The following is a 25,503-nucleotide window of genomic DNA, read 5'->3' on the forward strand; positions in this document are numbered from 1 at the left end:
TTAATTCAATTTTCTATATGGAGACTATATTGGAGAGACAAAAAGGACATAGCTATTGTACCCAAGATTTGTGTGGTAACAGGATAGGAAAATTTGGAGAGAAGAGTAGAAGTGATGTGATAAGACCTGGTGTTTTATTCAGACAGCAACAAGGGTGAGGGTATTCAGATATCCTTGGATAATCAAGAGGGTAGGGATGTACCAGACAAACAGAAACAGAAGATTAATTCACTGGCAAAAATTCGGTTTAACCCAACAAACAATAGTACCAGGTACTGCACAAAAGTTTGTTAGTCACATAGGTGGTCCAAGTAGTTGGAAGCTCAGAAGACCCCTAAGACAAGGATGAAGAAATCTATAGAAGAGGCTGAAAAGCCAGGTTCTGTGGACCTAGGCAAATGGTATGAACAAGAGAAGAGAGTACGAAGCTTGGGGCTATAAGATAGGACACAAAAATGAGTAAAATATAGTCTCCCCCAAGGAATGTATGATCTGGTAAAAGACAATAGGAGGAGATTATTAACCATTTGGGAGGATTATGGATGATTTCGTGGAGGAAATAGCATTTAAAATGTACTCTCAAAGATGGATAGCGTATTAGTGGTCCAAGACAGAATTTAGCGAGCATTTCAGGTTAGAGGTATTGGTATGAGCAAAAGTTCATAGAAGGGCAATATGGAATGTTTGTATGGAATAATGAATGATCATGGGACTTAAAACTGGAAGTGAACTGAAAGGTAATCTAAACCAACTCCTTGATATTCTGGATGAGAAAACTGAGGATTAAATATGGTCAGTTAATTATCCAAAGTCATAATACTAAAAATAAAATTTAAGTCGAAGTTCTTTTACCCAAATCCAATTCTCTTTCTATTCCTATTTTGCAGGAAAATTGGCTAAAGGAGAATAATAAAAGATAGAGTTGAAAAAAAAATAAACTGGCACAGTAATGATGAAGACCTTGAATGTTAGATTAAATAATTAAGAACTAATTTGGTTGGTAGTGTAGGACCATTCAAGGTTCTTGAACAAGATAATTCCAATTAAATAGTAAAGTAAGGTTGCACAGTGTTTAGAGGCTTGCTCTAATGTCAGGAAGACCTGAATCAAAATATGCCTTAGATATTTACTAGCTGTATGCCCTTGGGCAAATCATTTTTACCTATTTTTCTCAGTTGTAAAATGGTAGCACTATCTCCTAGATATATTGTAAGGATTAAATAAAGTAATATTTGTGAAATGCTTAACTCTGTGCCTGGCATATAATAGGTATTTTATAAATATTAGCTATAATGATGATGGCATTGATGATAATGAGAGCTGTATTTTATACAAAATAGTCTCAGATAAATGAATAGGATAAATTAGAGATTAGAAAAAAACAGAGGAGACTACTGTGGTATACCTGGTATTGAAGGGTTATCAAGTTTTGAGGGAGGGGAGTAGGGAGGAAGGTTAGCTTGGTATTCTATGTGTTGATATGCATTGTTATAGTGGATTTCAATATTATTGTCTTTGTTTTGGATAACATCCTCTGCAAAGACTAGTTTCTATTTAGATGCTGATGCTCAGGCATAGTATTGATATCCAAATGAGAGATTCACCATGTTTAGCAGAAAATTATAGCTTAAAAAATGGGTCTTCCTATCTTGCCCTAACTAGAAGTGCAGTAGACATCAGCAGGTCTGATCCAATGTGGATCAGTCGGGACTTATCTACTCCCTTTTCCCAATCAGGATTAGTTCACATTTCCCACAGACAGCCTCCTTTTTGCTGGGGAATGGTAGGACGGTCTTGCCACTTAGAAACAGGCACTAATTGGGCATGAGCCCTTTAGCAACTTAGAACTCCTAAACTCAAGGGATCAGAATTCAGTCTTAGGCATTCCCAGTAGTGGGGATTACAAGCAGACCACCAGAGCCATCCATTTATAGATGTGTTTAGGGATGTGACTTTGCCTTTGCCATATTGGAGTTCATATAATAATGGACTGCTTGTCCTCAAGGTGGTCTCACATGCCCAAGATCCATTCCCTCCTCACCTCCCTAATCTCCTTTAAAACAAAATTTTGTACTGATGCAGTGCTAGTGCTAGTGGAGAGGTGTAAGAATTGAGGTGGGGAATCCCCTCTGGATGGGGCAGGTTCAATATGAAAGAATTCGCAAACCCAAAAGATCTGAGTGACAGAAAAGAGATTTATTGTTCACTTAAGAAGGAGCTCTCTTAGCAGACGAATTCCTAAGTAGGAATTTGGCAAAAGTGTGTTTAACAGACCCATTATGTGGGCAAAATCTTGGCTTGGGGCTGGGAGCTGTCTGGGCTAATCAATAAAGTATCATTAGATAGAGATCTCCAATTGAATAAAATCATTTTGAAGCCTTTTTCCCAGAGTCTGGGAATACCCCTGAAGGGGTATCCAGGACACCCCAAAAGGCCAATGGAGGGTGATTTGACCAAGATCTCCAATTGAATGAAGCCATTTAACTTGGGAAGGGCTTGTCTGGCAAGATATGCTTTTCCCAGGGGAGAGCTTGAGACCCCAAATCTCCCTTCTTTTACAGATTAAAGGGGACACAATTTCAGGGTTTACCCCCATCAGTACTACTTCCTACAAGATATATTTCCCAATCAGTTTAATGCTTTCCTCATCCTGTCATTAGATTATACTTATTCATTTGAGTACATATTGCACCTCCCCAGTGGAATGGAAAGTTTCCTAGTGGATAAGGATTGTTTTGTCTGAATTCTGTATCCTGAGACTAATAAAATGCTTTATACATAGTAGGTGTTCACAAAACATTTATCAAGTTGAATCATTCTGTCTCTCTAGTTGGTTAGAAAACTGTTTCTTTTGGAATGAAAGTTACTATTTCTAACTTCCTTGTTCAAGTTTCACCGTTTTAATGAAGTTGGAAAAAGTCAATTTGACTACACTAGAGAGTGAGTCTTTGTATTGGAAGAATTCAAGTGGGGATGAATTACAGTAGACACAGCCCAGATACAGGTTTCTCTGTCTCCTAGGAAACCCCTATAGGGGTTATTAGCAAAACAATAAGGAATCCAGTGTTTCCTAGTACTTTTCAATTTGATCCCACTGTTTTCTTTGGAAAACGAGTTTTAGTTAAGAAACAGAGTTGAATATATAGGATGACAGTAAGAAATCTCCTCCATGTTTTTCTAAGATTACTTTTTTCCAAGTCAAACTAGGATATAATTATCTTACACAAATTAATTTAAATCCAATTAATAATGCATACTAATGATTAACTTACTACTAATTATAGCTGATATTAGTATAGGGCTTTGACATTTATAAAGTGCCTTCCATACATTTTCTCCTGTAATCTTCACAACAACCCTGTCGGCTATGTACATGCCAGTCACTGGGGAAAAAAAATAGTTAAAAAGTGGAGTAAAGAAGGAGAGAAAAGGAGAGACAGTGATGTTTTTCTAGACTTGGCACTGTGTTTCAAAAATGTTTATAAAGATTTTTCCCCACTTAAGGACCTTTAATATTTTAGGGTCAATGACATCACTATCGACTACATATAGTCTTCTCAGCCTTCCTAAACAAATCTTTGATTAAAGAATTCTGAGAGAGGTCATTTGTATGAGCAACAAAAACCTCTCATGCTCAAAAATGAATGACCTTCTCTGTGTCCTACCTCAGGAATCCTTAACTTGCTTTGTTTTATGGGCCCCTTTTGGAAAACTGATGAAACTAAAGTCTCTTTCTTAGGAAAAGGTTATTTTAATACATAAAATACAAAGGTTCACAAAGGAAACCAATTACACTGAAATAGCTATTATTGCTCTACAGCAAAGCTCCTTAAACTGTGAGATGTGATCCTATATGGGGTCAAGTAATTGAAGGTGGGATCTCAAAAAATTTGGCAACATTAAAAGATATCAAATAAATTACCAAGATTTAACTCTTTTTATAAAAATAAACAAGCACAGCCATATGATATGGCTGTTGCTATCAGGAGATGTGTGTTAGGGAAAGCACCAAAGTTGGGGTTAGGTCATGTGAAGAAGTCAGAATGGCCATTCTCTTTGGCAAAAGGTAGGTTTATTTAGAAGAAAAGCTTATGGGCAAAATGAAGAGAGACCAGTAGACACCAAGAATAATAAATATGAATAGAACCAGGAGCATATAAAAGACTAATTCTTTAGTGATACTCACAATTATCCATAGAAACAGAATACCCCATGAGATTGGGGCATGTCCTTAGCTAGCAGGCTAAGTTTTGAAAGGGAGTTAGTACCCTAAAAGAGCTATCTCCATATTCTCAAGGATCACATCATCTCCCATGGATTTAATTATAATTTTCATGTAAATGATACACAAGTCTATACATCCAGCAAGTCTCGGTCCTAGGCAATAGTCATACATCAATAATTATCTAATGGTTATTTCAAATTAGATATCCTGGAAATATCTGAAACTCATTTCTCTAAGACAGAACTAATTTTTTTCTCCTTAATCCAAATTTCTTCATTTCTTTCAACAGTACCACTATTTTTCCAGTGTTCCACATTGATAATCCATGAAATTTAATGTTATTCCCAATTCCTCTTTCTTCCTCATCTCAAGTAGTCAATCAGTTGCCAAATCTTGCTATTTCTACTTCAACTACATCTCCATCACATATGACAACTTTTTTCTCCACACAGCTATCAATTTAGTACAAGTCCCCATTACTTCTTGCCTGGACTATTGCAATAACCTCCTATTGTTTTCCCTGCTTCAAGTCTTTCCCCATATCAGTCCATCCTGCCTACAGTTTGAGAAGTGATTTTTCTTTAGTAGAGATCTGACCATGGTACTTCCCTACTCAAACTCCAATGGTTCCCCATTCCATTTAGAATCCAATGTAAACTACTGTTTTAAAGCCCTTTATACCTTGGCCCTAACCTAGCTTTCCAGTTTCATTGTACTTTATTCTTTTTTCCTATACTCTACAATCCAACCCAACTGGTCTTTTCTCAATCTTCACACATAGCACTCTGTATCCCATCTTTATGCCTTTGCTCACATCAAAGATCACTCTTCTTGTAATGCCATCTATCCTTTTCCTAGAATTCTTAAACCCCCTCAAGACTCAGCTCAGCTGGTACCTCTCAAGCTATAGTGATCTCTCCTTCCTAGATTATATGTTGACTTGTTTTTGCATGTTGTAACCTCAAATAAAAACATAAATACTTTGTGAGCATGACTTCTTTTTCTCTTTTCTCTTTCACAAAGGATTGCACATAAGGGCTTATAAAATATGTTTTGAATTGAATTGTGTCAGACTTACCTAGCAGGATAGCAGGGAATCCTACAGAATTACTGATTGGAGAGGCTTTCACATGCTGCTATTCCTTATGCCTAATGCACTAGTCTGAGTAGTGCATAAGGAACAATGTCAGGGAGTATGTTGGCCAGATATTATGGAACATCTTCAATTTGGAAACTGACCTAATTTTCTACAAATTGGATTTAGAACAGGAAAGGACCATAGAGGTTTATGCATTACAGATCTTGCTGACATATAGGTACTGTCTTCTCAGATTGATGCAAACTTTGAATTTCTCTCAGCATCAAGTGAGTTGCTGAATATTTTTGAAACACTTAATGTCCACATTTGATAACATTGTCAGTTGGATTAAAAAGGTTAAAAAGTTTCATTATCTAACTGATATATGGCATAAAATAAATCATGATTTTTTTCATTATTTATCATTTGCATAAGGATTTTTTCTTCCTATTTGTTTCCTTATTTTCTTCCTTACTAGACTGTGACTTCCTTGAGATTAGAGGTTATCTGTTACCTCTTTTTACATTCCCAATGCTTAGGAAAGTGCCTGGCATATAGTAGGTACTTAATAAATGTTTATTGACAATTAAGTGAATTGTGAGTCAAAAGAATGATTGGAGAATTTCAAAAGTTAATGTGATAGTTGTCATGGCGAATGATGTACAATCCAGTTCAGTGGAGCTGAATGCTTATTGCCTGACTGGCAATTTGGGAGGAAATGTGTGTTTAGATTGAATTCTATTGTTCTTCCAATATCTAAATTTAAATCCTAAGAAAAAATATAAATTTTTAGAATAACAATGATAATTCCTTGTGTTCACATATTGTATAATATATAATGTTTTATATATATATATATATAATGTTCCTTTTTAATCTTTGCTTTCCCCCCACAAAAGAAACCTCCTTGAACCACTTTAATTCTGCTTTTGTTTACTCAAAGGACATCAATTTAATTTTCTGATCTCCGTGAATTGAGATACTTTATTATAGCTTTGTTTGTGAAGAGTACCAAAATGTGCTCAAAATTAAAATGACTAAGAAATACAATTTCAAATGTTATGATTGATTGTGTTGAGCATGCATCAAAAATAGACTGATGAAAATGAGATGTACAGATGTTGTTTTGCACTTTTAAGGCTTTGTTTTTCCATATTCACTAATTCAGTTAATACACAATTAATCAAAATAATTAATGATTGTGACTCATACTTTAGGAGGGAAAGAAACAATTTCATTTGATCCTTGAAATTAGAGTTAAATTCTATTGACCACCCTCAAAAACACTACAATGTTAGAATTCAAATCAAATCATGCAAACAGCTTTTATTAGAGGTTAAGTAGACTATACACACTGGGCTTAAGATAGGCATATTTTCATTGACTTAAAACCTTTTCACACACAAATTCAATAATGAGTAAATGATTATGAGAGAATTTTTAGTCAAAGACTGAAGAGAATTCTGTAAATGACTAAGAGAGAATTTGGTTAATGAGTAAGAAGGAAGATGAGATTACTATTGTGGAGTGTCAAGAAAAGGATGACCAGAGATAGAGGCCTCAAGTTGCTAATATGAAAATCAGTTAAAGGAATTAGGGATGTTTAGTCTACAAAAGATGGGGGGGAGGGGAAGCGGGAGATTAGTATTTATTTCCCTCTTCTTATAGCTGAAAGATTATTCCTTAGATAAGCAGCAGAACTAACAGCAAAGGATCAGTTGTAAAATGGCAAAGTAAATTTTTATATAAGGCAGAAAACAGCTTTCCATTACTGAAAGGTGTTGCCTCTGGAGTGCATTCCTCCTCATTAGAATTTTTCAAGCAAAAGCTGGGTGATTATTTATGATTCAGAAGGTTGTGTAATAGATTCCTCCTTAAATCTGAGTTAGATTAAACAGGCTGGATCTCTTCCAATCCATATTTTGGAATACTTTATTACATTCTTTTAAAAATTCTTTACTTTTCCTGTCACAAATTATTCCATACTTCAGGTCTTTTTTTTCCTTTTGATTTTCACAAGGGGAGTATGAAAGTTGACTAAAGAATTTGTTGTTTTTTCTAGACTACAGTAAAATTATACCATAATACTGTATTCTGCTTTGTGATAGGCATACTACATATTAAAGTATTCCATTTGGGACTTGCATAAGTACCTCCTTTTTTGCATTTAGAAATTCAGAATTGAGTTTTTATAAATCACATTATAGATACTTTGTATATTTATTTTCTCCCATTCATAATTTTAACCTACATAAATGCTGAAATTGCATCTTACTCATATTTTTATCCTTTGTTAGGTACTTATTATTTTTAATGACTAAATGATTAAATATATTGATTGCATTATGAATTTAGGTATTATCTAATATAGATCACTACAGACAATACAACTTTTTTTTTTCTTGTAGGCAAAAACTGGGACTTGACTGCAGCTCTGAGTGACTATGAGCAACTCCGACAGGTTCATACAGCCAACCTACCACAGGTATTCAATGAAGGAAAATACTATAAGCAGCCAGAGAGAGAGCCATCCCAACAGGTGAACAAAATTGAGCGACCCTGCCTTCAGAGACAGGATGACATTGCCCAAGGTAAATAACTAATGATACCAAATTTACAAAATGAAATTTTGACTAGTCCTCCGTTATTCAAATGAGTGTGAGACAAAGACAGAATGACCGAATTATAAAATCTACTCTGTTCACTCATGGTCACACATGCACACAGAAAAAAACCTTCATCAAGTCAATAAGTAAATGGATTAGTTGAGGCATTAGTCTTATTATTTCTACTGTTTTTTTTTTAAAACCAGCTGAGAATGCCAAGTATTGATCTGGTTGAAAGGCTACAGAAAGTGGTAAGACACAGGAACAAAATCCACAAGCCAATGAAAAGATTATGTCATTGAAACAATAGCAAAATTTTCAAATTAATCTTTAAGCAAAGTGGACTTTTGATTGCTTGGTAGAGAGCATTCATTAATCATTTTATGTGCTATAGGCTGTGTTGAGTGTTGGGGATACAAATACAAGAAAGCAAGGTAATTCCTGCCCAAAAGGAGTTTATTTTCTTAAAAAGAGAGATTATAGAAAGGGGACCTGCAAAGCAGGGCAGGAGGAGTATGAAGGTTTGCTTCTGGCAAAAGAAGAAAAGACCTCATCTATTAAAGCCCAATAAACTGGTCCCAAAATCCAACATGCCAGAGTTCAAACAACATGTGCTGAAAATATCTGGAAAGTAGCTATTACATGCAGTTTATTCATTCATTCCTCAATCCATTCATTTATTCATGAAGAAACAGATCCAGAGTAGTACTGACATATACATTGTCACATAGAGAGTTCATGTCAAAGACAAGAGTGTAAATCAGAACTCTTTCCTGGTCAGTGTGTTTTCTCATTTCTGCTGATTAGAATATGTTCCTCCACCCCCATTCCCAACCACCACCATCTGGTTTTTACTCAAGACAAGAGTTAACCTTAACCACATTTGTCACCTCATAAAAGGTCTCCTTGGACAACCTCTAACATTGGGCTTTTCACCACCAGATCACCCTTCAGTAACCAGAGACCTTAGTGTACCTGGTTTTCAGACATGGAGAACAGGGCAAATCAAGGTTGCTTTATCTTTAATACAACACTATTTTATATTTTTAAATCTTAGTACAACTTATAATATTGGGCATTTCCTATTCTGATAAATGCAATAATTTTCTGCCACCATCTGATTTTTTTAAAGAAGATATTACACGAAGAAGATATTGTATTCTACCCTAGCTACGGCTGTTTTTATCGAGCTTGGCTAATAATCCCATCTGTTTTTAATAGAATTCAAATTTTAGGGTTTCTAAATTGGATGTTCAAGTGCCACATAATTGGATTCTTATTTAGTCTCTCTGTTATGAAATCCTAGTACCCGAAATGGCAACGAAGTCTTAGGATAGCGAGAGCTGTTGGAAGATGCAAATGTAGTCTTGACATTTGTTTTTGTCAGTCCTAAAGACGTTTTGTACTTCCTTCCACCAGGAACTTTGTAATTTTTAAGTGAGGGTGATATTGGAGGAGGTCCTTTGGTATAACCTTTGTCATAATTTCCTATTCCAAATTTCACTCACACTTTAGAGCGCCCCAAAAAAAAAAAAAAAAAAAAAGACAATCCTGGCTTTGGGGTGTGTGTGTGTGTGTGTGTGTGTGTGTGTGTGTGTGTGTGTGTGACAGAGACAGACTGAGACAAAGACAGACACAGACATAGAGAGATAAAGACAACAAAAGGAGAAAGGAAAGAAAAGGAAGAAGGGGAGAAGAAGAAGGAAGAGGAAAAAGGAGGAGCAGAAGGAAGAAGAGAAAGAGGAGGAGGAAAAGGAAGAGAAGAAGGAGGAGGAGGAGAAAGAGAAAGGGAAGGAGGAAGAGAAGGAGGAGGAGGAGAAAGAGAAAAGGAAGGAGGAAGAGAAGGGGGAGGAGGAGGAGGAAGTAGAGGAGAAGAGGGAAAAAGGAGGAAGAGGAGGAGAAGAAGGGAGGAGGAAGAAGAAGAAGAAGAAAAGAAAGGGAGAGGAGGAAGAGAAGGAGGAGGAGAACAAGAACAAGAACAAGAATGAAGATTATATAGGATTATTATATTAGAAGCAGCTCTTTCCCATTAGATGATCTTTTAACATTTGGGAGCTATTTTTTTTATATCAAATGGGTTGGCTCTTTTTTACTACTAATATTTAATAGTTAGTACTATTAAATAACACTATTTAGCATACCTTACACTATCTACACATGCATATTGACTGATGCTCAAATATAAATCTGAATCAGAGAGCATGGATAGATGGATGGAATCAACACAGTTCATCTCTTTAGCTTTGGGGGAAAAAAAAAAAAAAACTCCAGTTATGTGTCTTGTTGATGGTGAGTCTTTACTTTAGTAGCCTTGTAGTCACAATATTCCTTTTTTTAACCTCTAATCTATAAATGGCCAGAGGTCAGGACTTTTTTTCCTTTAAAAACTAATTGGTTGGATCAATATGCAGGACATAGGGTCAGTGAGAGCATAAAGTTAGAACTAAAAAGAACTTCACTGGCAACTAAATCCAACCCCCTCATTTGACAAAGGAAAAATCTGAGTTGTGAAGAAATTAAGTCCCATATCCATGGTAACACAGATAAAAAGTGACATGAGGCCTGCCAGGCTTCCTAAACTTTTTCCATTCATGAACCTTTTTAACCCAAGAAATTTTTATGTGACCCCAGGTATGTAGGTATATAAAATAGACACACAAGTCAAACATTTTCTGATGGTACATCATAATTTTGTGACTTCCACATTCAATTACACAACCCCATTTGGAATTGTGACCTACAATTTAAGAATCTGAGACCTAAAGTATCATCCTACTTCTGGTTCTTGGAATCTCTGTAATTTTTTCATTGAGCTTTACTATTTCATTCTTTTCTTTACTTTTTTTCTTTTCCTTCCTTCTTCTTCTTCCCTTCCTTCCTTCTTTCCTTCTTTCTTACTTTCCTTTTTTCTTTCCTATTACTTTTTCTTTGCTTTTGTTCTTTCTTGCTTGCTTGTTTGCTTTCTTCCTTTTCTTTTCTTTTTCATAGGCAACATGTAATTGACTTCCTATTCATGAAAAAGGAAATTCCTGTAATATGAAACTCATCAGGAATATGAAAATAATATTTAAAGGTACATGTGCTATTTAAGTTTAGATTAAAACATGCCAAAGTTGAAACATGATTTGCTAGGAATTTCTCTCTCTCAAATTTCAAGATATGAGAGATATTTGAGAACCAGGTTTGAGATAGATTTTTATATGATCTCCTGCCAATTCTTAAGTCCCATCTTTAGAATCTATTTGATCAAAAGTAAATTAATCCCCTTTCTGTCCTCTGCTTCCCTTTATTAAAAAGAAAGAAAACGAAAAGAAAAACCGAGAAAGACTGAGAGAGTCAGAAACAGAGGAGGGGAGAGAGGGACATGAGGGGGTGAGAAAAGGTGAGACAGACAAACAGAGACAGAGACAAAGAGAGAAAGACTGAGAGAGAGAAGTTTAGAAAAGAAATTATTCTCTCTCTCTCTCTTTTTCTCTCTCTCCTTCTTTCCCTCCCTCCCTCTCTCTAGATAGAGATATCTGTCTTTTCTAAATGACATCTTAATCTTTTCTAATAAATCTTTATGGTATGCAGATGAGAGGAGGGGATTGGGTAGAGATCAAGGGGAATAACAATTAGGAAAATCTCTTGCTAACAAGTAAGTTAATATAAAACAGATGTTGTAGGACAATTATGTCCCAAGTGTATTATTTTATGAGTTTGTAATGGAGTTTTGAACAATAGTAATAATGAACCTGTGATATTTCACTTATAAAAAGTATAAAAAGAATGTTTGTCTTATTAAAAAGAAAATTGACCCTATCATTGCAGCCTAAACCAGGGAGGAAATGTGTGTTTAAAATGTGTTCTATTTTATAATTCTCACTTTATAACAATTGATTACCAAAATGAGTAGTTTTGAGACTTTAAAAATGGTTATGGCAACCAAATATTTGATGAGCTCTTAACACTGCAAGACATTTGATTAAATGTTTTATATTTCTTCATTTCACAAATTCTCAATAGGTTTCTTCTTTCCTCTCTTCTCACCTCATCATCACCCTAGTTCAGACCCTCATCACTTCTTGATGAATTATTGCAATAGCCTCATTTGCGGGCTCTCTTGCTCAAACTTTTCTCTATTCTATCCATTCTCCACACAGCCTTCAAAGTGATTTTTCCCAAAGTGCAGATCCAGTAATATTATTCCCATAACTCAATAAGCTTCAGTGATACACTTTTACTTCTTGGATCTAATATAAACTTTATCTGTCATTTAAATCTCTTCACTACCAGATTTCTTACCACTTTTCCAGTATTCCTACCCATCATTCCCTTCTAATGACTCTACAATGCAGTCTGACTGGCCCACTTCCAGTTCCACATACATTCCATTCCATCTCTGACTTCCATGTCTTTATACTAGCTGTCTTTCATCCCTAAAATGGACCCCTCCTTCGTTTTTGCTTCTTGGACTTTTGATTTCTTTTAAGATTCAATTCAAGTGACATCTTTCCCAGAAATATTTTTCTGATCATCCCAGAAGTTAGTGTGTTCTTTCCAAAAACTACCTTAAATTCTTTTTTTTTTTTTGGGGGGGGGGTATTATTTATTATTTGTATGTGTATATAGAAATATATATATATGTAGAGAGAGATATACACATATATAGATATTTATGTATATATGCATACTTGAATATATACTTACTATATCATATAATATATGCCATAACTTATGTTATTATTGGTTAGTTGTTTTCAGTCATGTCTGACTTTATAATCCCATATGGGGTTTTCTTGGCAAAGATAATGGAATGGTTTGCCATTCTCCAGTTCATTTTACAGATGAAGAAACTTAGGGGTTAAGTGATTTGCCCAGGGTCACCCACCTAATAAATGTCTGAGGATGGATTTGAACTCAGGTTTTCCAATTCCATTCCCAAGGCTCTGTCCACTGTGCCACCTTGTATATATGCATGCTTGTATGTATGTCATATACATATTTATATAATATGCATACTTATATGTATATACACATATATTTGTGTATATTGTATACATATATCCTGATGCATATACATACATTTTATACACTTATATACATACTTATATGCAAACATATTTACATATATGCATTTACCCATATATACATATATATTTATATTGTTTACATGTGTATATTTGTTGTTTTTCCATTAGAATATGAGCTACTTGAAGACATCAGCTGTATCCATATTACTTAGCATAGTAAACTCTTACAAACGCTAGTTCCTTATCAATTCCCTTATTAGATAGGAAGTGGCGATTGAAAGAAAATCTAAAAAAAAAAAATCTATATTATTGTTCTCCCACGATTTGGAATCTTAGGGAAAGAAATGTGGCACAAGAGGAACAACTTATACATTTCTATTGTATTTATTGTGCCATTTTCTTGATTTTTCCCTATTGGACTATGAGTTTCATTATGAAAAAGGGACTGTCTTGTTTAATTTTCACATGTGGCCCATGTATACTAAAGTACTTTGCACATTACAGGCAATTAATAAATATTTGTTGACCTAGAATAGGTAACTTTTAGATACTTTGTAGCAAAAAAGATGTTATTGTAATGTAAAGTTCCCTCAGAAGTGGAGGGTCTTACTTTTTTAGCCTAATGGACCTCTTCCATGGTAGTGAAACCTATGATTTATACATAGTAGTCTTAAAGGTATAAAATAAAGTAAATAAAATTACAAAGAAAAAACATTTATTTAAATATATTCATCAAAATACATATTTTAAAAATCACAGATCCAGCTTAGGAAGTTCTGTTCCAAAGTTCCAAGCACTAAGTCCGAAACTAAATTTTACTCTTACAGTAAACCCATACTTGATTCCCAACTCCATTCATTGTTTGATGACTATAAAGTTTTATTAAGGACCCTTAACATTTCTGATCCTCAATTTCCTCCATTTCTCACATGCTAATAGAACTACTGGCATTCTCAATTTCATAGAATTTCCAAAAGGATTGACTATGATAATGTGCTTTGTAAGTCAAAAGCATTTTATAAATGTCAGCTGTTGTTGTTGCTATTGTTATTATTATTATTATTATTAGATTTAGTAACTACACATTCATTTGTTATCTTTTGAAAGAACAATATCAGTTCAGTTATGATAGTATAATCTTATTTCTATTATTTCTATCTGACCTTAGACAAATCCCTTAACTTCTTTTAACCTGAGATTCTTCATCTGTAAAGGAAAGAGTTGGTCTAGATGACCTCCAAGGTTGCTTGTAATTAGTGTTTATAATCCTATATTCATAAATTGTTGGATTTGGGTTTTTTATTATCATAACATTTTTATACCAGTACTTATAATGGAGATTAAATTGAAAATTTGAATTGAAGAAACAAAAAAGCTAGGGCACTAACAATCAAAACTGATAAAGTAAATTAAACAAAACTTCTTCAAGTTTCAAATTACAAATGAAAATATAATGCTTAACTATTTCTGATATGATTTTCTTGATATAATTTTAGCCTATTTATCTTTCAGACTTATTGTTAAGGTTTTTTTCAAATAAAACACAATTTTAAAAATATTCTTAAAACTGAAATCAAAACTAATGAACAAATGGAATGGAAATTCTCTACCTTCACCATCCCTCGTGAAAATTTTTGTGAAGCAGCTGATAAAGTTTATTGTTTCATCTAATTCTGAATTATTACATACTTGTAACAATCACATCCTTCTCACTAAATAAGTAACTTGTAATATTTTTTAAGTCAAATAAAATTGATATAAAAGCATAAGATTAAAAATATTTGTGTTTTTAGTCTTCTGTTGTTTGGTTCCATTAAAATGAAATATTAAAGGGTATTATAATAAAGGATTTTATTATGATATTGTTATTCGGTTGCTTAGGAGTTCATGGTTATTTCTCAAATCTTATAGCAATAATTGTTACAAATAAAACTTCTCAGGTTAAACATTGTTGTTGGGTTGTTGTTTTTTTTTTTTTTAATGATTTTACTTCAAAGGTTCTGTTGAGTTACTTTTAAAAGTTACATCAAAGTTTGAAAACTTTTACTTTAGAAAAATTCTATGTTATGGTTATTATTCCTAGGTAGGATATAGCCTACAGACACTTTATTATGATAAAATGTAGTATCAATTGGAGAAAAAACATAAATGCTGTTTCAGTGTTTGAGGTCTGCATATTTCCATATATGTTATGTTTATCAGAACAAATAAAAAGAATCTGTCTTAAAATTGAAGTCACGATGGTTAGATCCAAAATAGATTGCCACCTGCTTTAAAGATAAAAACAAATTCCAATCTCTTTGATGTATTTTAATGATATAAGATGATAGCTGTGCACAGAATTTTGTTTGAATTTTGTTAGATGCAGCTTGAGCTAAGAATGAACAAGAATAATGATATCTTTTAGAATGTTAATAAATATTTGTTCTATTAAACCTTTAGCAATTATCTTTCTAAGTGGTTTAATATAATGAGTATTATTTGGAACGGAGTGTTTATTCAGCCCAGATTCCTGAATACATTTTGAAAAGATATGTATTGACTAGAGCGGGTAGTATTTGATGAGGAAGGTATTTTCTATAAATAAGCAAAATTATATATGGAGGTTTGGGGATGGCATTTACAAGCTACTTAAGCATTATCATTTTTTTCTCCCTAGAAAAACGTCTTTCCAGAGGTATTTCTCATGCCAGCTCAGCCATAGTCTCCCTTGCCCGATCTCATGTGGCCAATGAATGCAGCAATGAACAATTTCCCCTGGAGATGCCCATCTACACATTCCAACTGCCAGACCTCAGTGTATACAGTGAAGACTTCAGGAGCTTCATCGAACGCGATTTAATTGAACAGGCCACAATGGTTGCCTTGGAGCAGGCAGGTAAGTAAATTCGTTTGAGGATGATACATGGTAGATGATCTGGCTCCCTGAGTTGTTTTTTTTTTTTAATTTTATTTTAATATTAGAATTGATATGGCCTTTATCTAAGAAATCAAGATAAGCAACAAAAGGAATATTTCCCATTTTTGATGGGTCCATTTTTTCTCTGCTATATTCCATTCCAACTCTAGTTATCCAGAGTCAAGCTTCATTCTCAGTAAAAAGTCATACTTCTAATATATCTTTGATTGGGGAGATTAAAATTATGTGATGCTTAGGCTTCTCCAATTTTTTTTGTTGTTCCTAATTCCATGGCCTTTGAAAATTGATGTTATGCTACCTCCTATACTAAGGGAAGTATGAATTTCCCCAGATTCTTCAAAGGGAGGGAACTTTTTCATTTTTATGTTTTGTACCCAACTCCAAATATAGTAAACACTTAATAAACATTCATTACAATGAACTGAATTTGCTTTTTTCCCCCTCTTTTCACATCATTTTTGTCTCTAGTACCTCCATATTTCACAGACAAGAGAGACAGTACTGGCCCTAATCTGGCTTCGCTCCTGTCCTTTTTTTTCCATCTAATATTGCCAATTTACTTCTGGAGACATAGAGTTACATAGTAAGCAACCAAGTAAATTATTTTACTCTTTGAAGAATTACTTTCACCCCGGGGGAGGAAATTCAGGATGAATGTTTAAAACAAATCTAGGTTTTTATCCAATTACAAAAACCTTTACTGAGTTCATGGAAGGTGTGTATGTAATATTTTGCTTCTCAATTTATGTTGTGATTCTTTGTCCTAAAAATACTTCTAAAAATCTACTTATTAACCAGAGGTTATAGTAGTGAACAGACATATAAAAATATAGAATTTAAAGTTAAACTATTCAGTAGACATATATAGTCCAACCTTCCCATTTTCTACAAGAAGAAAACGGGGAATCATGGTCATAAAACTAGTTGGTTTAGTTGCCCAAACAGACTCATGTCTGTTTATTACTAGTCTTAGCAAACTTGATCTTCATAGCAAAGTCTCCATGGAGTTCAGCTGAGTTTTTGATTGGAATGAGGTAGAAATGGTGATACAGTATGACAATAATTAGCTATCCTACAGCACCACCTAATTTATGTCAGTGACTGAATAATTTGAGTGTAGGCTAACTCTTGATTTATAAATATTGATAAGCAAGAAATTGAGGTTATATGTATATTAAGCTAAGAACTGAATGAAAATCTGCAATGTCATCTGTAAACTCAAGAAGACTTTAATGAATATCCTCAGTACATAAGAGTGTGAGACTACATTTCAAAATATCAAAATGGTAGAATTTATCTTCTTTGAAATGAACTAAGTCATGTTCAAATAATTAATCGTTCTTTGGTTTTGAAATTAAGCTTGATTTTTATGGAGCAGGAATGGGATTTCTCTCCTCCCTCCCATAAACTTATATAATCACAGATTTGCTGTTAATGTTCAGTCATTTCAGTTGTGTCCATCTCTTTGTGGGATTTTTTTTGGCAAAGATATTGACATGATTTGCTATTTCCTTCTCCAAATAATTTTACAGATGAGGAAACTGAGGCAAAATGGGTAAAGTGACTTGCCTGGGGTTACAGTTAGTAAGTGTCTGAGGCTGATTTTGAACTCTAGGAAGATGACTCTTCTTGACTCCAGGTCTAGTTTTTTTATCCACTGAGTCACCTAGCAGCCTCATATTAACAGAATCCCCCAACAATTAGAATGCAATCAATGAAAATTGTAGGTAAGAACAAAACCTTGATCAATTTTAGAGAATTATAGTGCTTTGATAATTGCTTAAAGGCAGATGCTGCTGCTACCTAAGAAACATCTTGTGACTGGCAGAAAGAACCAAACACACCTCTTGGCCTATGTATGAAAAATAACAGTCCGTCAGTGAGATCAGTCAACTTGTCAAGGAAGAATTCTAGTTGGAAAGGAATTCTCCTCAGGGTATGACTAGTCTTCCTCTATCCTCATTAAGCATATCAGCAAAGAGATTGATCTAATAGCAAATAATATATCCATCATGGAGCAGAAAGAGACATACTGGGCAAACATAGATTTAGAAAGGTGGCCACCTGAGGAAGCAGTTTAAGAAATATGATCTCTTGTACCAAAGGAGAATGCTGGCTATGAACTCAATAAAAGAACTCAACAGCCAGGAGTTGTGACTTTATCCTTTGTTCACACTTGTTCTTTATACATGTGCTTTTATTTCCACTGTAATCTAAGTTTGTGCTCACTCTCATGGTGGATCCATATATATTTGTGGGAGATTTTTGAAGGGAATGTTTTATACCAAATTGTTCTGACCAAATCATTTGATTAAATAATGTTGATAATTTTTGCATTTGTTTTCTTTCTCTTTTTTTTCCCTTTTTAATCTAAGTTTTCTTGGGCAGCATGATAATTGGGGAAATATATAGAGAAGAATTGCACATGTTTAACATATATTGGATTACTTGCCATCTAGAGGATGAGGTTGGGGGGAAAAGAGGGAGAAAAAAATTTGGAACACAAAGTTTTGCAATCTTGAAAATTATGCATAGGTCTTAAAAATAAAAATCTTTAACTAAAAAGTAATGTTGAAAATACTAATTGAGGCCATTGCCTAATTATGAAGGGGAAGCACATGAATAGGGTCTCATGAATGGTAATACATGGACAGCTAAATGGCACTGAAGTAAAACACTGGGTCCAGAGTCAGAACCTGAGTTTGAGTTCAGCCACAGACAGTTACTAGAAATGTGGTCCGGCCAAGTCATTTAATCTGTTTGCCTCAGTTTCCTCAATTGTAAAATGAGGCTACTAACACTATCTACCTTCCAGCATCATTGTGAGCATCAAATGAGATAATATTTGTAAGGCACTTAGCATAGTTACAAGTACATAGTATATCTTACACTAAAAAAAAACACCTAACACTAGAGGGAAGACATCAGCCCACCTTTGGGAGACCCCAGCATGGAGATGGAAATAAAAGTTTAAAGACTGAACCCAGATGATGTGCTCTAATAGAATTAGTCAAATAAAATAGAATCTTTTGAAAACTACCTAGGTCATGTAACTTTCAAAAACATAATATATCTATCTATATTGGGATCTTATTTTGAAAGGAAATAAGTTATATTTCATAAGATGCTCCCTCAAACCACCTCCTCTCTCTAACCTCTTTTACTTTGGCCATATTCACTAGCTTTTATTTATCTTGAGTCCTTCAAAAACTTAAGGATAATTTCTCATTGTATGAGTTGCCAGTTCAGTCCCCCCCCCCCCACCTTGTGCTTTGGAATCTACCACATTTGCCAGTCACCCAAGATGCTTTGCTAACTCACAGCACCTCCTGCTAAGAGTGACAAAAGTAGATCGCAATTGCAGCCTTGTATTTTATTACCAAGTAAGTCTCTTTTCTTTTTCTTCAACGAAGTATTTTCTTTGTTGCTACCACATATGTATTCTGTGGCCACAAGTTATTTTTAGGATGACATATTAGAAATGGCAGAGCCAAATTTAAAGTAAAAAACATCCCTCTTACTCTCTCACATTGAACTGATGTCACACTTGGTTAGCTTCTGTCTGTCTTCAAGGGTGACGGACATAGGCACCTTATTTAGAAATGTGTAGTAAGCCATCTGTTAAAGTCTCAAGTTAATTGATTCCATTATCTTGTATGAATCAGAAGAACATTTCTTTGGAAAGTCAAAAGAAATGACTAATAACTCTTAACAAAATCCAAGTCGATGTTAAAAAGTTTTTCATACCATTTTTTTTTTCCTTTTGGGAAATTCTGATTTCAAAAGGAGACTATTTAATAAGTGCTGTTCTCTGCAACACTGGTTTCTTTTCTTTTCTTTCTTTTTTTAAAAAGTGAAGTTATTCTTTAGCTACAATTGTAATTACTCCCTAACCACAGCTAAAGTTAAAAAAAAAAAAAAAACTGGACCATGTAAATGACTTCTATAGAAGTTGTTTCCAAATTAAACTTTGAAGTTTGAAAGATTTTTTCTGGTTGGTTTACCATTCAAGGTATAACAAGAAGAGATGTCAATTACTAAGAAAAATGTCTTTGTAGATGTCATCCACCAACAACTTGCATTAGTAGAATTATGCAGATATTTATCATTCTTAAATAATTCTTTCCTGATTTCATTAAATTACCTTAATTTGACATGATTTCAGATGTTAAGAGTGTGATAATTCCTTTTCACTTTCCCCTTTTAAAATTTCTTTCTTCAACATTCAGTTCAAATAAGTAGTTTCTTGGTGATTACTTCTTTCTCATCCCTTTTCTCATTGGTATTTCCATTTTCCCCATCATTCCCTATCTTATATAATACTTAGTCTATGTGCATGTTGTTTATCCCCCTACCTTAGCCCCACTGAAACATTTAAGTTCTGGGAGGCAGGGATTGTTGTTTTTTATTGTTTTTGTGTCCCCAATACCTAACATAATGTCTTGCCCAGAGGCAGCACTTAACAAATACTTCTTAAATTGTTGAATTTGTCTTGTCCAAGCCAAACTCCTAGAGTTCTTTGCACTTCACAGAGAAATTGCCTTGCTATTGGTATTCAGAGGTAATTGGAATGTGATTGAATACGTAGTCTAAATTGAGTGTCAAAAAAATGGAAAATTCTTCATGTTGTACTTTTCCAAAAAGCAATCTCCCCCTACTTAGGGAAGATTTAGGAGTTTATAGTTTTGTCATATAGCCTGGATTAATCATTTCTAAAAAGGTGTATTTCTGGAGTTACAATTGAATAGAATTGGTTTGTTGACAACTTGTTGCTTTTTATTGAGATCAAAGTCCATATATAAGTTTTAGAGTCCTAGAATGTTAGTTCATTTGTCATGGCAGGTGAAATACTCAGATTCTTTTAAGAAATTAAATCTTTCACTTGTATAGTTACCCTTGTGTCTGAAATGATTCAGGATAAATTATAACAGCTCATCTTCACAATTTGCTGTATTTGAAATACTATGAGACATCAGACATGCTTCCTTCCTGTTTAAAAAAAAAAAAAAACTTTTGAGAGTAATTAGGTACAATCAAACATTTACATTCTTGCTTCCCAGAAGTTAGCTTGTGGGCTGATGAACATCAAATGAATAATTCAAGAAAATATTCATAGCCCAGTGGAGACCCTTGAAAGGGCAGGAGGAAGGAGGGTGTCAAGAATCAGTGTAATAACAGAGTTCAACTAAGTCATGGAAGATAAACAACTTTTAAAAATAGTGTTCACATATATATAAGTGCTTTATAGATCTTTGTTCTAAGTAGCTCATTTGAACTAATCAAATCACAATATCTATCATTAGGGTACTGAAACATATAATTTCAATGTACAAATTAACATCATTTTTAAGAGAAAGATTTACTATTTAATTTGGTCCTTGGAGTCAACAGGAAAGTAATATTAAAATCCGACTTTGTAGAGCTTTTAAGAATAGATGATTCAAAAGGTCATAGTGCTAATTGGTTTGCCTCCAGAAAAAGCCCTACTTATATTATGTTATTCCAATTTTTGAGTTCTCCATTTTTGGAGATTCCACAATCTCTCTTGTGGTCAGAAATTCTTTTTTATTGTCTAGCATATATCTCAGTTACAATAAAAGCTTGTTGTTTTTTCTTTTCCTTACCAAGCAAAGTTGGAATATGGCCAGTCAATTTCTTTTTTATACTGTCTCCTCCTTATGGTTGAAAACTGTTATTGTCATTCTTTCTTCAGTTTTTCAAGTAAAGTTACTCTAGCCAACCTTTCCTTCTTATGAGTTATATTCATTAATGTATGAGGCCCTACTCCCCCTGGGAAATAACTGTGCATTTTCCAGGTCTCCTTTTGCGCCTTCTTTATTTTGTTCTAGTTTGTATTAAAGTTTTAGTAAACATATTGGATTTTACACTCTAGACTGTAAGATCTTTGAAAGCAGAAATTCATGTCTCATTTTTACATCTCTCTAATAATGTCAGACAATCCTTTGCACATGATGGACACTTTATATTTAAAAATTCAATTTAAGTGTTTTGAAAAACGGGAGTACTCCAGCCAAGATGACTGCTTGAAGGAAGCATAGATCTCCTAATTGGCACATACTTATTCTAGCAAAATCATGAAATGCACACTAGATGGATGAATGATCAAGAGACCCCAATGAAAAACTGTAATAAGTATTTTTTCCTATTCATAGAAGTCATCTAGAAACTGAAAGACAGTGAGAAAGAGGAGTGCTAATAGAGTAAAAAAGGCCAATTGGGCTAACAAGTCCAACTTCCCCAAAAGAATCAATGAAGAACCATAGACAGTGTAATCCACAATACTCTGTGTCTAAAGGCAGGAAAAGTACAGACTTTAAAAAATTCCTGAGGCTAGGAAACCTCCTAGGTTTTGGGGAGCAAAGTGGCAGAGACCAGAATGTGTGACAGTGCTCAAACCAAGAGAGCCCAGGTACCCAGGAATTTCAAACTCCCTAGCTGAATATGAAAAAAATTTATGAAGATTTTTTCCCTAGACTTTTATATACCATTAAAAAATTATTGAGGATACCTCACAAAGAGTTTTTCTTTATATGGATTATACCTATCAATATTGGCTGATTTCAATTAAAAGCCTTAATATTATTATGAAAATAGTTTTGATCTCACAGACCCCCAAAAGGATTCCAGAATCTCCAGGGGGAGCTAGGTCATACTTTGAAAAACACCACAGTAGAAGATCCTGAAAACTAAGCTGTCTGAACCTCAAAAAATCTAACAAGAGACCCTTGGGAGCTTGAGGTCCAAGAGATCTAAGGAGCAGGATTACCCACTCCAAATAAAAGCAGACAAGGGTACACATAATAATCCTGCCACAAAGTCCTAATGTAAGAGTTAAAGCTGCAGAAGATGAATAATTAAAAGTTGATGAGTATTAAAATTGTTCCAAGTCTCTCTCCTCTGACTTCCCTTCTTCTGTCTTTCCCGGCCTTTCTTCCTTCTTCCCCTTTTCCCTTCTCACCGTATCTCTCTCTTTCTCAGTGTGTGTCTCTGTCTCTCTGTGTGTATGTCTGTCTGTTTCTGTCTCTCTCTCTCTCTTTCTCTCTCTCTCTCTCACATACACACACACACACACACACACACACACGAGAGAATAACTTTGTAACAGCTATCAGGAGAATCTCAAATATGTATTCTCCACAAAGACTATATAATTAGAAGAAATGTAGCAAGATTTTAAAAAAAGAAATACAAGATCTAGGAGAAAGAATTGTAAGGAAAATAAATATCTTAGAAGAGAAAGAGGTAAGCCTGATAGCGTAGATAAAATAGACATCAATAGCTCCATGAGAAAACAAGAAATACTTAAACAAAATCAAAAGATTGAAAAAATAGAAGAAAATGTAAGATAATTGATATCAAAAAACAACTCACCTAACTACTACATAATTCCCAATCCCTCTATTTTTTGTCCGCCTGCATTTTTTTGTGTTCTTTACAGGTTAATTGTACACTATTTCAAAGTTCAATTCTTGTGCAGCAAAATAACTGTATGTATACATACATTGTATTTGTATTGTATACATATATTGTATTTAACATATACTTTAACATATTTAACATGTATTGATCTACCTGCCATCTGGGGGAAGGGGTGGGGAGTAGGAGGGGAAAAATTGGAACAATTTTGCAACTGTCAATGCTGAAAAATTACCCAAATTTATTAGAACCAGAAATTAAAGTAAAGATAAAAAGAATTCATCAGCAAGATCCTAAAAGAAAACTCCCAACAGAGATATCATAGCCAAAACTGAGAGCTCCCACAGAGCAAAAAGAAAATATTATAAGCATCCACAAAGGAGCTCAAATACCAAGGAACCAAAATCAGGATACATAAGACCCAGTAGCTTCTACTAAAAAATTAGAAGAAATCTTAGAATATAATGTTCCAAAAGGCAAAAGATAAAGGATTAAAACGTAAAATAACATATCTGTGAAGCTAAATTATTCCACAGGGTATTTTTAAAATAGATTCTTAATGGAGAATAAAGAATTCATAAGCATTCAAATAGGAATCTAGAAAGAAATCTAGAAAGGCAAATTTATTTGAGCAGTTAGAAGTTGTATGATGATGTAATGCAAACATTATAATAAGAAGAGAAGAAACCAATGTTCATTCAGAACCCAGGATGTCTTCAAAGAGTATTGAGAGAATAAAATAAGAAAAAAGAGATGGAGGTAGATGAGTTCTGTTGTGGGAATTAAAAAAATTATTATTTAAAGAACAGGCAAGAAAGAGGAAGTGAACATCTTTTTATATAAAGGAGAAAGGATTGTGGAACTTGCCACTTATTATAATTGGAGGATATGAGAAGAATATATGAACATAGATACAAGTGAATATCAGATGAATTTTTTTCTTACCTGAAACAAAGGTATTGAGCACACATATTTATACATAGCTCTTCTATATTATGGGGGTGAGGGGCCCAGCACCTCCACAATCTGGAAAATCTGTACAAAATTTTTTTGCCCTTTCTTTGTACCAGAGAGGTCTGAATTCTTTTCTTTTTTCTTTCATAGAATGTTTACAGTATCTTATTGTAAAATTTGAGTTAAATATTGGGGCATAGATTTGTGTTGTCTGCTGGTCACATGTCTGTATTTGTATCTTCCCCCCAAATTCCCCATTTAATTTCTTATGCCAAATCAAGATATATCAAAACCAAATGGGAAAAGTTGTCATGATGTGGAATGGATAACTGTACATTCGAACAATTTGGTACACAAATACATCTGACTAAAGAGGTAAATACGTTGGGATAGGAGGAGAAGGACTTAACAGGGAGGATATTACTAGGAAGAGAATAACCCTTTCCACCTCATATGATAATTGTGAGAAGCATAATTGATAATGTATACCAAGAACATGATAAATATAAAATACTATGCAAAGGTGAAGTATTACTATGTAAATTTTTAAAATTCCAATTAAAAGAAATGAAGTCAGCATTCTATTTTCTTAGTCTGTAACCTAAATAGAGAATAGTTTCAACCATCACTATCGAACAATAGCATACAAACCTTCTCCCTCTGTATTGCTTCATTATAGTTATTAAGTAAGATATTTACTTATAGTGTTATTATTTTATAAGATAATGATTGTAAAACACTTAGCACAGTACTAGAACATAATTATGCTATATAAATGATAGTTATTATTTCATCAAAGTTTTAATAAATTTTGAGTTTTATAAAATGCTTTACATATGTTTATTTCATTTGATAATTACTACCATTTTATGTACTATATTATCACTATTTTATAGATGAGGAAAGTGGTATTGTAAGGTTAAGTTACGTGCCCAGGATAGGACAACTCATAAATGTGTGAGACAGGATTCAAATTCAGGTTCTCCTACCTCCAAGTCCAATGCTCCCTTTTATTACCATCTAACTACTCCCAAATTCAGCAAGAGCTTGTATTTACATCACTGTTTGTGGCCAAATCATTTACATCACATTTTCATCTTAGATAAGCTTCACAGCAAATGATGTCATAATAAGTGTATTTTACAAAGAAGGAAACTGAGACTCAGGTGTTAAGTCACTTGCTCAGGGTCACACAGCTAATTACTAAGTGGCAGGCCCAGAATTTGAACCCAATCCCTCTTTGTGGTAGCTTTTTTCCCAGTAGATCACAT

At 33.9% G+C, this 25,503-nt stretch overlaps 1 protein-coding gene across 2 annotated transcripts in view; it reads left to right on the plus strand.

Annotated features, from left to right (window-relative positions):
* The window catches only part of OTUD7A (OTU deubiquitinase 7A), a 387,007-nt gene that overhangs the window by 271,570 nt on the left and 89,934 nt on the right, over nt 1-25,503 (plus strand). For both annotated transcript variants that reach the window (XM_051980945.1, XM_051980946.1), the window contains 2 exons: nt 7,712-7,894; nt 15,581-15,799. In XM_051980945.1, coding sequence (XP_051836905.1) covers nt 7,712-7,894; nt 15,581-15,799 — 402 coding nt within the window. The remainder of the gene's footprint in view (nt 1-7,711; nt 7,895-15,580; nt 15,800-25,503) is intronic.

This window comes from Antechinus flavipes, chromosome 2 (assembly GCF_016432865.1).
Source record: "Antechinus flavipes isolate AdamAnt ecotype Samford, QLD, Australia chromosome 2, AdamAnt_v2, whole genome shotgun sequence".
Classification (NCBI taxonomy): domain Eukaryota; kingdom Metazoa; phylum Chordata; class Mammalia; order Dasyuromorphia; family Dasyuridae; genus Antechinus; species Antechinus flavipes.